Source organism: Crocuta crocuta, unplaced genomic scaffold (assembly GCF_008692635.1).
Source record: "Crocuta crocuta isolate KB4526 unplaced genomic scaffold, BGI_CrCroc_1.0 scaffold35, whole genome shotgun sequence".
Classification (NCBI taxonomy): Eukaryota; Metazoa; Chordata; class Mammalia; order Carnivora; family Hyaenidae; genus Crocuta; species Crocuta crocuta.
In genome coordinates, this window is record NW_027530625.1 from 469,831 (window position 1) to 482,585 (window position 12,755).

The following is a 12,755-nucleotide window of genomic DNA, read 5'->3' on the forward strand; positions in this document are numbered from 1 at the left end:
AAAAAAAAAAAAAAAAAAAAAAAAAAAAAAAAAAAAAAATTGATAAACTAGGTAAATACATGTGAAACACTAAAAATAGTACCTGACACAAAATGTGACCAATTAATTTGTTTATAATTTTTTTTACTATTAATATTATAATTTCAGGCAAGAGGTAATAAAATTCTAAAGTAGGCACAAGAGATGGAGAGTAGAAAGCAAGCTTGAAGATACAGGAGGTAAAATGGATTTTCAGCTGGGGTACCAGTTATAGGTGGAAAGACAATGAAATCATAGTTTCTCTCTTTTTTTTTTTGAATAAACTTTTTTTTAAATATTTATTTTTGAGAGAGAGAGAGAGAGAGAGAGAGAGAGCGAGCACACGCGCAAGTCCAAGTAGGGAGGGGCAGAGAAAGACGGAATGAGAGAGTCCCAAGCAGGCTCCAATGCAGAGCTCGAACTCAAGAACTGTGAGATCATGATCTAAGCTGAAATCAAGAGCTGGATGCTTAAGTGACTAAGCCACCATGTACCCCTCCTGTGACTTTTTTAAGTCTAAGTACTTCCAAGCAAAGTCCCCAAAAATGTTCTACTTTAGCTAAGAAGCTCTATTTCAGGTATGGGCAAGCTCAATAGATTTCCTAAAGTCTCAAAACTCATCCTGAAGTAAAACTCTGTAGAGAGAACTCCTTAGACTGGGTGCAAACAGCATTTTTATGTCTTAGCAACCCTGTAGCCTCACCAGACTGTTTCAGTAGGGGGGAAAAACAGAGAAGAGAAGCATGTTTCTACTCTTCTTTTTAACGCACACACACATATCTTCTATCATGTTGCTGCTGCTATGTAGCTCATTATTGTACAGGACCCAATGCTAGCAACTGAGGAGAGGAGTCCGTAAAAAACAAGATAAACGCAGGCCATGGAGCTTACTCCACAGTAAGGCAGACAGTAAACAGAGCAGGGGCCAAAGTTGCCTGTTTGTTATAAGTAAAGGATATAGCCATGCCTGTTTTATTTTATTTTTTTAATTTTTTAATGCTTTTTATTTATTTCTGAGAGAGAGAGAGAGACTGCATGAGCAGGGGAGGGTCAGAGAGGGGGAGATACAGAATCTGAAGCAGGTTCCAAGCTCTGAGCTAGCTGCCAGCACAGAGCCCGATGTGGGGCTTGAACCCACAAACCGTGAGATCATGACCTGAGCCAAAGTCGGACACTTAACTGCCTGAGCCACCCAGGTGCCCCGCCCATGTCTGTTCTATGCACAATGGTGGCTTTTTTTGCTACAATGGCAGAATTGAGTGGTTGTGACAGAAATCACCGTATGACCCACCAAAGTGAAACTATTTACTTCCTGGACCTTTACATAAAAGTTTGCCATCCAGGGGCGTCTGGGTGGTTCAGTTGGTTGAGCGTTTGACTTGGGCTCAAGTCATGATCTCACGGTTCATGGGTTCGAACCCCCCTGCGTTGGGCTCTGTGCTGACAGCTTGCTCAGAGCCTGGAGCCTGCTTCAGATTCTGTCTCCTTCTTTCTCTGCTCCTCCCCTGTTCACACTCTCTCTGCCTTTCAAAAATAAATAAATGTAAAAAAAAATTTTTTTTAAGTTTGCCATTCACTATAACTTACCGTAAGTTAATCATAATTTTGATTGGCAGGACAAAGAGGAACCTAGTTTAGTATGCAATATTGGGAGGATACCACTGAAAAAGTGAAGGGTAAGGTAGGCAAAAGAAAAGTTCCAAAGGCAAGGCCAGAAGGAAAAGCATTACGTAGAAGACCTGAGATAGGAAAAAGAATGGTGCATTCGAGGCAATGACAGAAGATAAGCGTGGCCTCAGTGTAGAATACAATTCAGGAGCACTGTGAGATGAGATCAGAAAGGTAGGTACACAGATGATGCTGAATCCAAATCTAGATTTTATAACTTTATCCACAGGATAAATGAGAAACTACCTGTTTCTCATTATCTGCAATGAGCCTTATATATAATGTTCTCCCTGTTTTGTAGGGAATAATGGTATTGGGGGTGGGCAACAATAACTGTAAGATGACTAGGAAGCAACAGTGGATTGAGAAAAGGGGATGATAGCTTGGACTATAAGGCTGGAAAGAAGAGTTGAGAAACAAAGATACTGAACTACCTTGGTGACTAAGATAAGCAGATGAGGGAATGGTAACAAAGACGATTCCTTTAACGTGGTATTTAACTGACTGGACAAAGTACACTGGAGGATAGCAGAATGGAAGGTGGGAGAGGATGTATGGGAGAAGAAAATAAGTTCAATCTGAGTTTGAAGTGTAAAACGAGGTGCCTGGGTGGCTCAGTCTGTTAAACATCCAGCTCTTGATCTCAATTCAGCTCTTAATCTCAGGGTCGTGAGTTGAAGCCCCATGTTGGGCTCCTTGCTGGGTGTGAAGCCTACTTAAAATATAAAAAATAAAAAAAATAAAGTGTCTAAAAACAAAAGGGAGAGGTCTATTAAGAGTTGATACATAGGCCAGGTATTCAAAAGAAAGGCTGGAATCAATTTTTTGGCAAGATCTCAATGATGAATGTTTTGATTAAAAAAACAAAATCTTGGACAGTATATAATATAGCTTATATTAATTTACTTCTATGTGTGGATAAATGGACGGAAAAAAGAAGGATTACCCAGAGGACAGAGAAATGAAGATGAAGAAAAAAGAACATTAAAAAGGCCAAAAGCCATATAAAGAAAATGTATCTGCAGTAAATGTATCTGCAGTACTGTTTTACCTGGGATTTTATCTTCAACTGAACCTGACCAAGTAAGATTGCAGAGGGGTACTTTTGTTCTGTGCAGGTGCTTAGCAAAAACATGGATTCTAGCTATATAATGGTTAGAAGTATGACCCTTAAATAAAGCTGTAAGTCATTTATTTTAATCTTGTTTCCAGAAGCGAGAAGGTAGAGTTTCAAAAGATTATCTTGCAATATAAAGAAGTCTACAATATGAACTTAATCACATCTTTGAAACTCACCAGAAACTTTGAGACTACATACAACACTTTCATAATGACCCAAAATTAAACCCATATGAAAAACAATTCTGTAACTTACTTTTCAAGCTCTTCCTGAGAATGGGCAAAAGTACAATTTGTTCCTCGGGGACACCCTCCTTGCTGACGCAGATCTCGACACATGCTAGTCTTGTATTTGCTGTTTGGTTGAGGCTACAAAACAGAAAAACAATATGTGGAAAAGTGAGGACTCTTGGGATTTCAGATTACCCCTTTAATTCTTTTTCACATCAGAAAGGTAATTCTTGTGCTGAAAACAACTGCCATTCCACCGTTTCCTATTACACATCACACAGTACAATTTTATATTGGTATTTCAGACATTCTTTCTGAGGACTATCTGAAACTGGTTCAGATGTTATGTCTGTTTATTTGACAGACAACACAATGACCACAAAAATAAAAAATTTTCTCATCAATTAATTTCTGTCTTAAAACTGTGGTACAAAACAAGCAATTTAAAAAGCAGGGCACCTGGGTGGCTCAGTCAGTTAAGCATCCAACTCCTGATTTCACTCAGGTCACAATCTCACAGTTTGTGAGTTTGAGCTACACAGAGCCTGCTTGGGATTCTCTTTCTTCCTCTCTCTCTGCCCCACCTCCCTCTCAAAATAAATAAATAAACTTAAAAAAAAAAAAAAGCCATAAGTTTTGTCCATTTAAACTTTCCCAGAAAGGATAGAATATAATTTCCCTTGAGAGTGAAAATTTATGAAACCAATTTATTTGTCAGCTTGAGAGTACCACACTCTCTTTAGGCTCAGAGCCACTTAAATTCACAAAAAACAGTAAGGCAAATATAAAAACCTCATCATATCTGCTATACTTGCATCAAGATTTAAGATGCCATTGTTATTTCTGTGACCTTAATAAGATGAAACATTTATCAGCATATCTAGGTAGCTCAGTTGGTTAAGTGTCCCGACTCTTGATTTCAGCTCAGGTCATGATACAGTTTGTGGGATGGAGCCCCACATTGGGCTCCGTGCTGACAGAGTGGAGGCTGCTTGTGATTCTCTCTCTGTCCGTCCCCCACACAAACACTCTCACTTGCTCTCTCAAAAATAAATAAACTTAAGAAAAGAAAAAAGATAGGGGTGCCTGGCTGGCTGGCTCAGTCAGTTAAACATCTGACTTCGGCTCAGGTCATGATCTCACGGTTCATGGATTCAAGTCTTGCATTGGGCTCTGTGATGACAGTTCAGAGCCTGGAGCTTGCTTCAGATTGTGTGTCTCCCTGTCTCTCTGCCCCCGCCCCTTGCTCATGTTTTTTCTCTCTCTCTCAAAAATAAATGAACATTAAAAAAATTTAAAAATAAATAAATAAAAAGAGAAAACATTTCTCTTCCAGTTAACATTTGAATATTATAATGTTTTCTAGTAGAATAAGCGTAGAAGAGTGGAAAGATCACTTTGGAGAAGATTTGATCTCAGCTCTGTCACTTATTGCCACAATGGCCTTAGATATGTTATTTAAGCTCTTTAAATTTCTTGGGAACAGCAATTATCTTGCTGTGAAGATTAGAAGTAATGTATGTAAAATACTGAACACAGGAACTGACTCACAGTAATGTAATAAATGGACATCATTATTAGATTATACCTTAAACAATTCCTTCTCAAGTATATTGCAAATACTTTAAAAATTCAAATTCCACACATTTACAAATAGAAATTCATTTGTATGAGAGCAATGGAGAAAAAAGTGACAATTTTCCTACATTAGAAAAGAATTAGACAAAACGCCTAGAAGGAATCGATGATCTATACTTGGTCAAAAACATTTGGGTGCTATGCTATGAACTACTTATCAGATGTACTAAAACTTGAGTTTCTCCTAAAAGAACAGAGATAAGAGAAACAGAAGAGTCACATAAGAAGTCCATTAACCTTGTTCAAGTTGTTCACAATGAACCCGTTAGGGATAAAAGCAGTCAGAAGTGCAATGAATATGCTTGCTTACCTGAGGTGTCTCATGGCCTTTTCTACTGTAATTTTGTATGAAGTCCACAAGGCCATGAACCACTGTTTTAACAGCTACCATTGCATTTTCTAGCTGCTCCCAAGTTGGTGAAACAGCATCTAAAATAAGCCACCAAGGTAACGGGAAGAGTTTGTTAGCAGTAACTCTCTTGTGTTGTTTACCTCAAAGATGGTAAAAGTATAAAGCGAGTATTTTTCCACATACCTGGGTTAGGGTCTATGTTTGCAAGAAGCTCTAAATGAGGCCTCAGTCTATTTAAGTTAGCTGGGTCACCTGTTCGTTGCAAAACAATTGTCAATTCCTGGACACTCTTTGCAAATGATTCTGGAGACTGCAGCTAACAAACAAAAAACAGAACAGCTTTTATTCTGGTTCTTATGACAAATCTATATTTGAATGCTTCATTTAGCCAACATACTAAACAGGTTTTCAAGTGTCTTCAGATTCCATAGGAGTATCACTGATGAATGAAATTTTCACCTCAGAATCTGCCCTATGAATTTCATCATTAGACACTTAGAAAACTTATTTATAAGCTGTATTAGCTCTCTGGGGTCTGAATGCAGGCAAATAACAGACTTTGTAAGTCAGCTGCTTTTATGCTAATATCCTATATTTGCTTCCCTATGGGCTTCCTTCATTTATTTTGAAAAGTTTGTAAGTTTATTTGAAAAATTATAAAAAGAAATAAAGATAAAACAATTTAAAGAGCTAATATGTGAGGCGCCTGGGTAGCTCAGTTGGTTAAGCATCGGCTCTTGATTGTGGCTTGGGTTATGATCTCATGGTTCATGAATTTAAGCCCTGAGTTGGGTTACAGGCTGACAGTATGGAGCCTGCTTGGGATTCTCTCTCCCCCTCTCTGTGCCCCTCCCCACATGCACCCTCTCTCTCAAAATAAACAGATTAAAAAAAAAAGGCTAATATTTAAAAACATATGAATCTCTAACTAGTTGTCTCTTTAGTTCCTTCAGAAGACTGCAGTGCTCTTCAATGGAACAGCAACGATCTATAATATACATTACTAATTTCACAAACCTTATCAATGATAGACTGCATGTGTGATTTATGTGCCAAGTCACCATACAGAAGTGAGGACCACTGCTCAGGTGAAATGCGGAGTCCTGCTTCCATAGCAATATGAACAATTTGGGCATCATGTTCTCTGCGTAACGCTTCGTAACTCCGAAATTCCTCTTTTAGCTGCATCAGGGAAGAGTCTTCATCCCTTTTGGTAACCTTTAAAAAAAAAAAAAAAAGGAGGGAAAAAAACAAACATCAGAATTGGTCTGCTCTCCTCCCCTTCTCCAATCAATTCTTTTTGGGGGAGGATTTGACTGGGGGCACCTATTATGAATCAGATACCACACAAAAGAAAGTGCAAAGAAGATAATGTCCTTATCACAAATTCTTTTTGGAACAAAGCAGAACTTACATAACCCAGGACATAGTTTCGCCTTCCTTCAATGAGCTCAGCAGCTAATAGAGAAAACACTTGTAAACAGAAAATTGTAGTACATGTGCTATTATAATGCTCCATGGCAATACAAAGGAAAAGCAATTCAATCTGATTGGTGGGAGAAGGAGCAACAGAGAAGGTTTCCCCCACTTGAATGCTGAATGAAATGAGTCTTGAAGAATGAACAGGAGTTTCCACTTGAGAAATAGAATCCTAGAATGATAGCAAGTGGTAAAATAGAAAAATGAAAGGCAGAGCACAGAGAAAGGCTAAGATACAGGCTGGAGAAGAATCACAGAGGCCTTATAAAATACAGTGAGAAATTTGTATATTATCCTGAAGGGAATGGGAAGTCATGGAGGACTTTTAAGCAAATGAATGATAATTCACTCTGATCAACAGGTAGACCTATATTAGAAATTTTCTATCACCACAAAAACAATCATACAGGTTTAATTTATACCTGACCTAAGCGATTTAAAAAGCATAAATTCAAAAGTTTACAGAGTTTCATATATCCTACTGAAACTAATTATCCAAACATGTAGGTATATGACTAGACAATTTCCACAATAAATGACTACACAATGAAATTTGAAACTTGGCTAGGATTCAGAAGACCTGGGACTAGTAGAGATTCTAAAACAAAACAAACTGTTCAAAATCATGATTTTCTCATTGGTAAAATGAAAACTTCCTCAGACCACTGGTTATTCCTATTGTTCTATTGTTCTATTGGCATGAGGCAGCAATAATATGACTCCAAGAACATGAAGATGGGAAAATTATGTTACCATCTGAGAGTTATTAGCATCAGTTCACAATTCTCTGTGGGAATATATAAATACATTATAGAAAAGTTTGGGATACAAGGGATACAGGAGTGCTGATGCACAGGGGCACATGTACCCCAATGTTCATAGCAGCACTTTCAACAATAGCCAATTCATGGAAAGAGCCTAAATGTCCATCAACTGATGAATGGATCAAGAAGATGTAGTTTATCTATACAATGGAATACTACATGGCAATGAGAAAGAATGAAATCTGGCCATTTGTAGCAATGTGGATGGAACTCGAGGGTGTTATGCTGAGTGAAATAAGTCAGGCAGAGAAAGACAGATATCATATGTTTTCACTCATATGTGGAACAGGAGAAACTTAACAGAGGACCATAGGGGAGGGGAAGGGGAAAAATAATTAACAATAAATAATAATTAATGAGAGGGAGGAAAGCAAACCAGAAGAGACTCTTACTAAATACTGAGAACAAACTGAGGGTTGATGTGGGGTGGGGGAGAGGAGAAAATGGGTGATGGGCATGGAGGAAGGCACTTGTTGGGATGAGCATCGGGTGGGTGTTATATGGAAACCAACTTGGCAATAAACTACAATAAAAAAAGGAGAGAAAAGTTTGGGATACCCACAATTCTAATCAACACAATCATAGGTATAATAGAGTATATAACTTAGAAGTCACAAAAATCTATATTTTACCCAACCTTTAAAGAAACACTGAGGAAACAAAAGGATTACCAACCTAAAAAACAGTAAAAAGAAACCCAAGAACCAGAGGATGGTAGCACTCTTCCAAATAACCATGTACCAGGTACAGGGTGCCTCTTAGGCAGCAAAAGCTTCTATCCATCTGAGTAGTAAAAATGGAGACAGGTGGCTAATAGAGCCTGGTCATATTAAAGTTCTTACTAATATGCATCAAAATCACCTGGGAAGTATTAAAAAACAGAATTTCAGGTAATCACAATTTCCGACTTGGAAGACCACATAATTAAAAAGTATCTATGAATGTTCAAATCCCATATCAGGTATACCAAATCAGAGTATCTGGGGATGGGTATACTTTTAAAAACTCCACAGATAATCCTGATGCTCACCTTCAGTTGGAAACCATTGCATCACACATTAGAATCATTAACTCCCCTTGTTCTGACTCCATGCTAAGGAACCAAAGGTTTGATACTCTTCTGCAGGACAGAATCTACAATATGATCATTTAAGTCATATAAAAGTTGCACTTCTCATTACGAATTAATAAAATTCATCATCTATTGTATTAACCTTGGTTAGGGTGGTTCTGTAAACCAGTTAGGGGACTTTACTAGAGTAAATGACACCCAAGAGAGGTCTTTTGGCAGTTAAGTCAGCCTGATACCCTTTAATTAATCCAAACACTGCTTTAACATGTTAAACTACAGGGCAGTGAGGATAAAATGAGAGAATAAATTGAAATCACTTTCACCAGTGTGATTCAATAATCACTAGTATTACTCAAATGTCAGTTATTAGCAGCAACTGTAGATGTAGGACTGTCATAAACCACAAATCAGTATGATACCTATGAGGGGAAAAAAAACCCACATTAAATCAGGAATAGAGTGTGAGAACCCACATTAAATCAGGAATAGAGTGTGAGAACCCAGTTAGTCACATTAGGATGACAAATGATCTCTGTAATGTGGTTGCTTAGCCAAAAACATAATGTTTGAGGAACCAGAGATTTATTTCTATTGTTATCCTAAGGGCACAAAATCAAGCACTGTAACTATCAGGCAGACAATGTCCAAGCCTCATTAGTGGAGATCACTTGAGGAGATCAAGTGAGGTCACTTGAACGTATTTTCATTAGTAATTACTTGCTATTTCAAACTAAGCAGTCTTCCATAATTTTTTTTTCTATTTCTACTGTTTTCACTCTTGGGCTATTAAAACCAGCAAAACAGCCTCAATGAGCATTGGCTTCAAATTTTGATGTTTTACTTTCATAGAAGCCAATGGGCCTTTCCAGTTCCAAGTCTCTGGGCCTTTCTCAAGAGCCAGCCAGCAACCTAATCTCTTGTAACATGAAGAGATTTTTAAGAATTCAGCCCACTTTCCACTTCTCTCAGTACCTGTGACCACCCAAAGTCTATAAGACAACGAAACTACATTTCTAAATATCTTGGGGTTCTTCTTTTTTTTTTTTCAGTAATATATTTTATTAACCCACTGTATTCACAATATTGTAATTTCAACATGTACATATAAAATTAGCAACTTTACATTTTTTATACTAAGTTTTTCAAAGTCAAGTATTTATTTTACACTTCTAACATCTCAGTTTGTAATAGCCACATATCAAGTCTTCATTAGATACTTGTGGCTAATGACTACTATACTGGACAGTTGAATATTTACTTATTTTATTTTTCTTAAATAGTTTATTGTCAAGTTGGTTACATATAACACCCAGTGTTCATCCCAACAAGTGCCCTTCCTCATGCCCATCACCCCCCTTCCCCTCTCCCCCACTCCCATCAGCCCTCAGTTTGTCTTCTGTCTTCTCCAACAAGACAAAACACACAAACACGACATCATCTAAATGCAGAGTGGGGCAAGTACCTCAACTTTTCACTCTCTTGTCCTGAAGGCAACATTATAGGCCATTTTCAGATTAAAGACCATAATCTAATTACAAGAGGGAATAAGATAAAATACTGGGAAGTTGAAACATTTACCAACTTTTATATACTGTTATGTAATTTTCCCTTTTAAGATGGTAAATTCATTTGAATAAGGCTTCTTTAGTCTCCTTTCACTATCCCGAGAATTAAGTTTACCAAAATGTTTCCTTATGCTGGTTTGTGTTTCTGACACCTTCACATGTTTTTTCCCAACAGGTAGCAACACATGCAAACAGTGCAGAAGGAAAACAAAGTTTCTTTTGAACTTTTGTTAGCATTCAGCATTTCTGGAACCTCTAGACCATTCTAGAAAGCCTCTGTCTCACACATAGGCATGCAATATCTAGACGGTTGCTTGCTATTTACCTTAAAACATGAAGCTCGGTACAGTAGTTGCACAACATGACCAATACTTGTTTTTGATGCCTGAGGAAATCTTGGTTCTAGTCTTTGAACAACAAAAAGTACCAGTACTTTCCTTGAGAGAGCAGAACCATCTTCTAATGCTAGCAACACCAGCTTCAAGGCCTCTTCTTGCATAGCTAGAAATAAGGAACATGAATTCATGGTAAGTGAGAAAACCTGCAAATCATGTCTATCAGTCTTATCTGGGTGTTAGTTTATGGCAGTCCATTATCCAGTCTGTATTTCATTAGTACAAAAAGAGGACATCCCACATACAAAAATACAGTTTAGTTAGTAAGTAATCAAACAAAAATATAATTTCTACTGACTTTCTGGAACACAAGTCAACAGAACTTAAAATATATCTTCTTAGGTATTTAATAATCAACTAGATAACAATAATGTTACAGCGCAAAGAAAAAAGTCCTCATTTACAAAATACATGGAGATACTCTGACATATTAAACAACACGTAAAGGACACACAGGACTCTCATGATAAACGGCAATTTTTCTTTAATGCATGAGACTTGTTACTTTGCCTATCAAAACAATTTTGCATATAATTTTAAAGTGGTATTAGATGCAATACCTGAAGAAGGTATTGTTTTCCAGCCAGGAATGTATGTAGTATAATCTGAATTTAATCATGAGGGAACAATAAAACTCAAATAAACTCAAATTAAGGAATTTTTTAATAAAATAACTGCCTATATTCTACAAGAATACCAACATCAGGGCCACCTCGGTGGCTCAGTTGGTTAAGCGTCTGACTTTGGCTCAGGTCATGATTTCATGGTTCGTGGGTTTTGAGCCCCACGTCAGGCTCTGTGCTGTCAGCTCAGAGCCTGGTGCCTGCTTTGGATTCTGTATCTCCCTCTCTCCTCTCCCCCATGTGTGTGTGCTCTTTCCCTCTCTCTCTCGAAAATAAACATTAAAAAAATAATCAAAGAAAAGCTAAAGAATGGTTCCAGATTAAAGAAGACTAAAAAGAGATGACAAATATAGTAAGTGATAACATTATGAAAGAAAATAAATTCCATTAAAGACATTTTTGGAATAATTGAAAAAACTGGAATGTGACCTAGATTGTAGTACAGTATGTAGGTTAAATTCTCTAAATCTGATGAAGATACTGTTGTTACCTAAGATGGTATCCTTATTTTTAGGAAATACACTGAAGTATTAAGGGGTAAAGGGTCACTGAAACATGCGAACTGTTCTCAAATGGCTCAGAAAAGAGCGAAAGAGCAAATAATAAAATAAACATAACAAAATATTAAAAATTAATGAATACAGATACTGAGTATACAGGAATTCTCTGCACTATCCTTGCAACTTTTAGGTAAATCTGAAATCATTTCAAAATTAAAAGTTAAAAATGTGTTGATTCTTAAAACAGTGCAACTTTCAGAGCTGAGAGGTCATCTAGAATCTGGATTAAAACAGAAACCCCTCCTTTTCCAAGTGAGGCATTGAGGTCAAGGTTCACAACTAGTAACCAGCAAAACTGTACTTTAACCAAGGACTTTTTAAAAAAAAATTGAGGCAAAATTTATGTAACAGAAAATTAACCATTAAAAAAATTCTTTTAATGTTATTTATTTAGTTAGAGAGAGAGAGAAAGAGACAGACAGATAGAACATGAGCAGGGGAGGGGCTAAGAGAGAGGTAGACATAGAATCTGAAGCAGGCTCCAGGCTCTGAGCTGTCCACATCTGAGCCTGATGCGGGGCTTGAAGTCACGAACCATGAGCTTATGACCTGAGTCAAAGTCGGATGCTTAACCAACTGAGCCATCCAGGAGCCCCTAAAATTAAACATTTAAAAACACAGAATTCATATGTACAACCATCAGATGTCTGTCTAGCTCTAAGACACTTTAATCAACTCAAAGGAAACCTACACATTAGGCAGTCACTCCCCACAGCCTCTACCCCCAGTCTCTGGCAATCACTAGCCTGCTGCCTGGTTCAATGGATTTACCTTTGTGGATGCATCATATAAATGGAATCATAGAATGTGACCTTTTTTCTGGCTTCCTTCACTTATCAAAATATTTTTGAAGTTCATCTGTTTTAGCATGTATCAGTATTTCAATCCTTTTTAAAAACTTTTTATATTAATTTTATATAGAAATGAAAATATTTTACGTATTTCAATTCTTTTTGTGGGTGAATAATATTCTATTTATTGATATACCACATTTAGTTATCCATTCATCAGCTGATGGACATGTGGAATGCTTCCACCCTTTGACTATTGTGAATAATGCTATCAATATTTGTGTATAAATATTAGTTTGAATACCGGTTTTCAGTTCCTTGGGGTACACACACCAAGGAGTGGGACTGCTGGGTCATACAGTAACTTTATGTTTAACTTTCTTTTTTTTTTTTTTTTTTTTAATTTTTTTTTTTTTTTTT

The 12,755-nt window shown here is 37.0% G+C and overlaps 1 protein-coding gene and 1 non-coding gene across 5 annotated transcripts in view; both read right to left on the bottom strand.

Annotated features, from left to right (window-relative positions):
• Positions 1-12,755, bottom strand: part of RC3H2 (ring finger and CCCH-type domains 2) — a 50,010-nt gene that overhangs the window by 18,171 nt on the left and 19,084 nt on the right. For all 4 annotated transcript variants that reach the window (XM_077768183.1, XM_077768182.1, XM_077768181.1 and 1 more), the window contains exons 5-9: positions 10,292-10,467; positions 6,044-6,244; positions 5,210-5,342; positions 4,985-5,103; positions 3,062-3,174 (exon numbers count right to left, since the gene is read on the bottom strand). In XM_077768183.1, the coding sequence (XP_077624309.1) occupies positions 3,062-3,174; positions 4,985-5,103; positions 5,210-5,342; positions 6,044-6,244; positions 10,292-10,467 (742 nt within the window). The remainder of the gene's footprint in view (positions 1-3,061; positions 3,175-4,984; positions 5,104-5,209; positions 5,343-6,043; positions 6,245-10,291; positions 10,468-12,755) is intronic.
• On the bottom strand, positions 5,429-5,536 carry LOC144235082 (small nucleolar RNA SNORD90). The gene has a single exon (XR_013336137.1). It is a non-coding gene; the product is annotated as a small nucleolar RNA SNORD90 (small nucleolar RNA).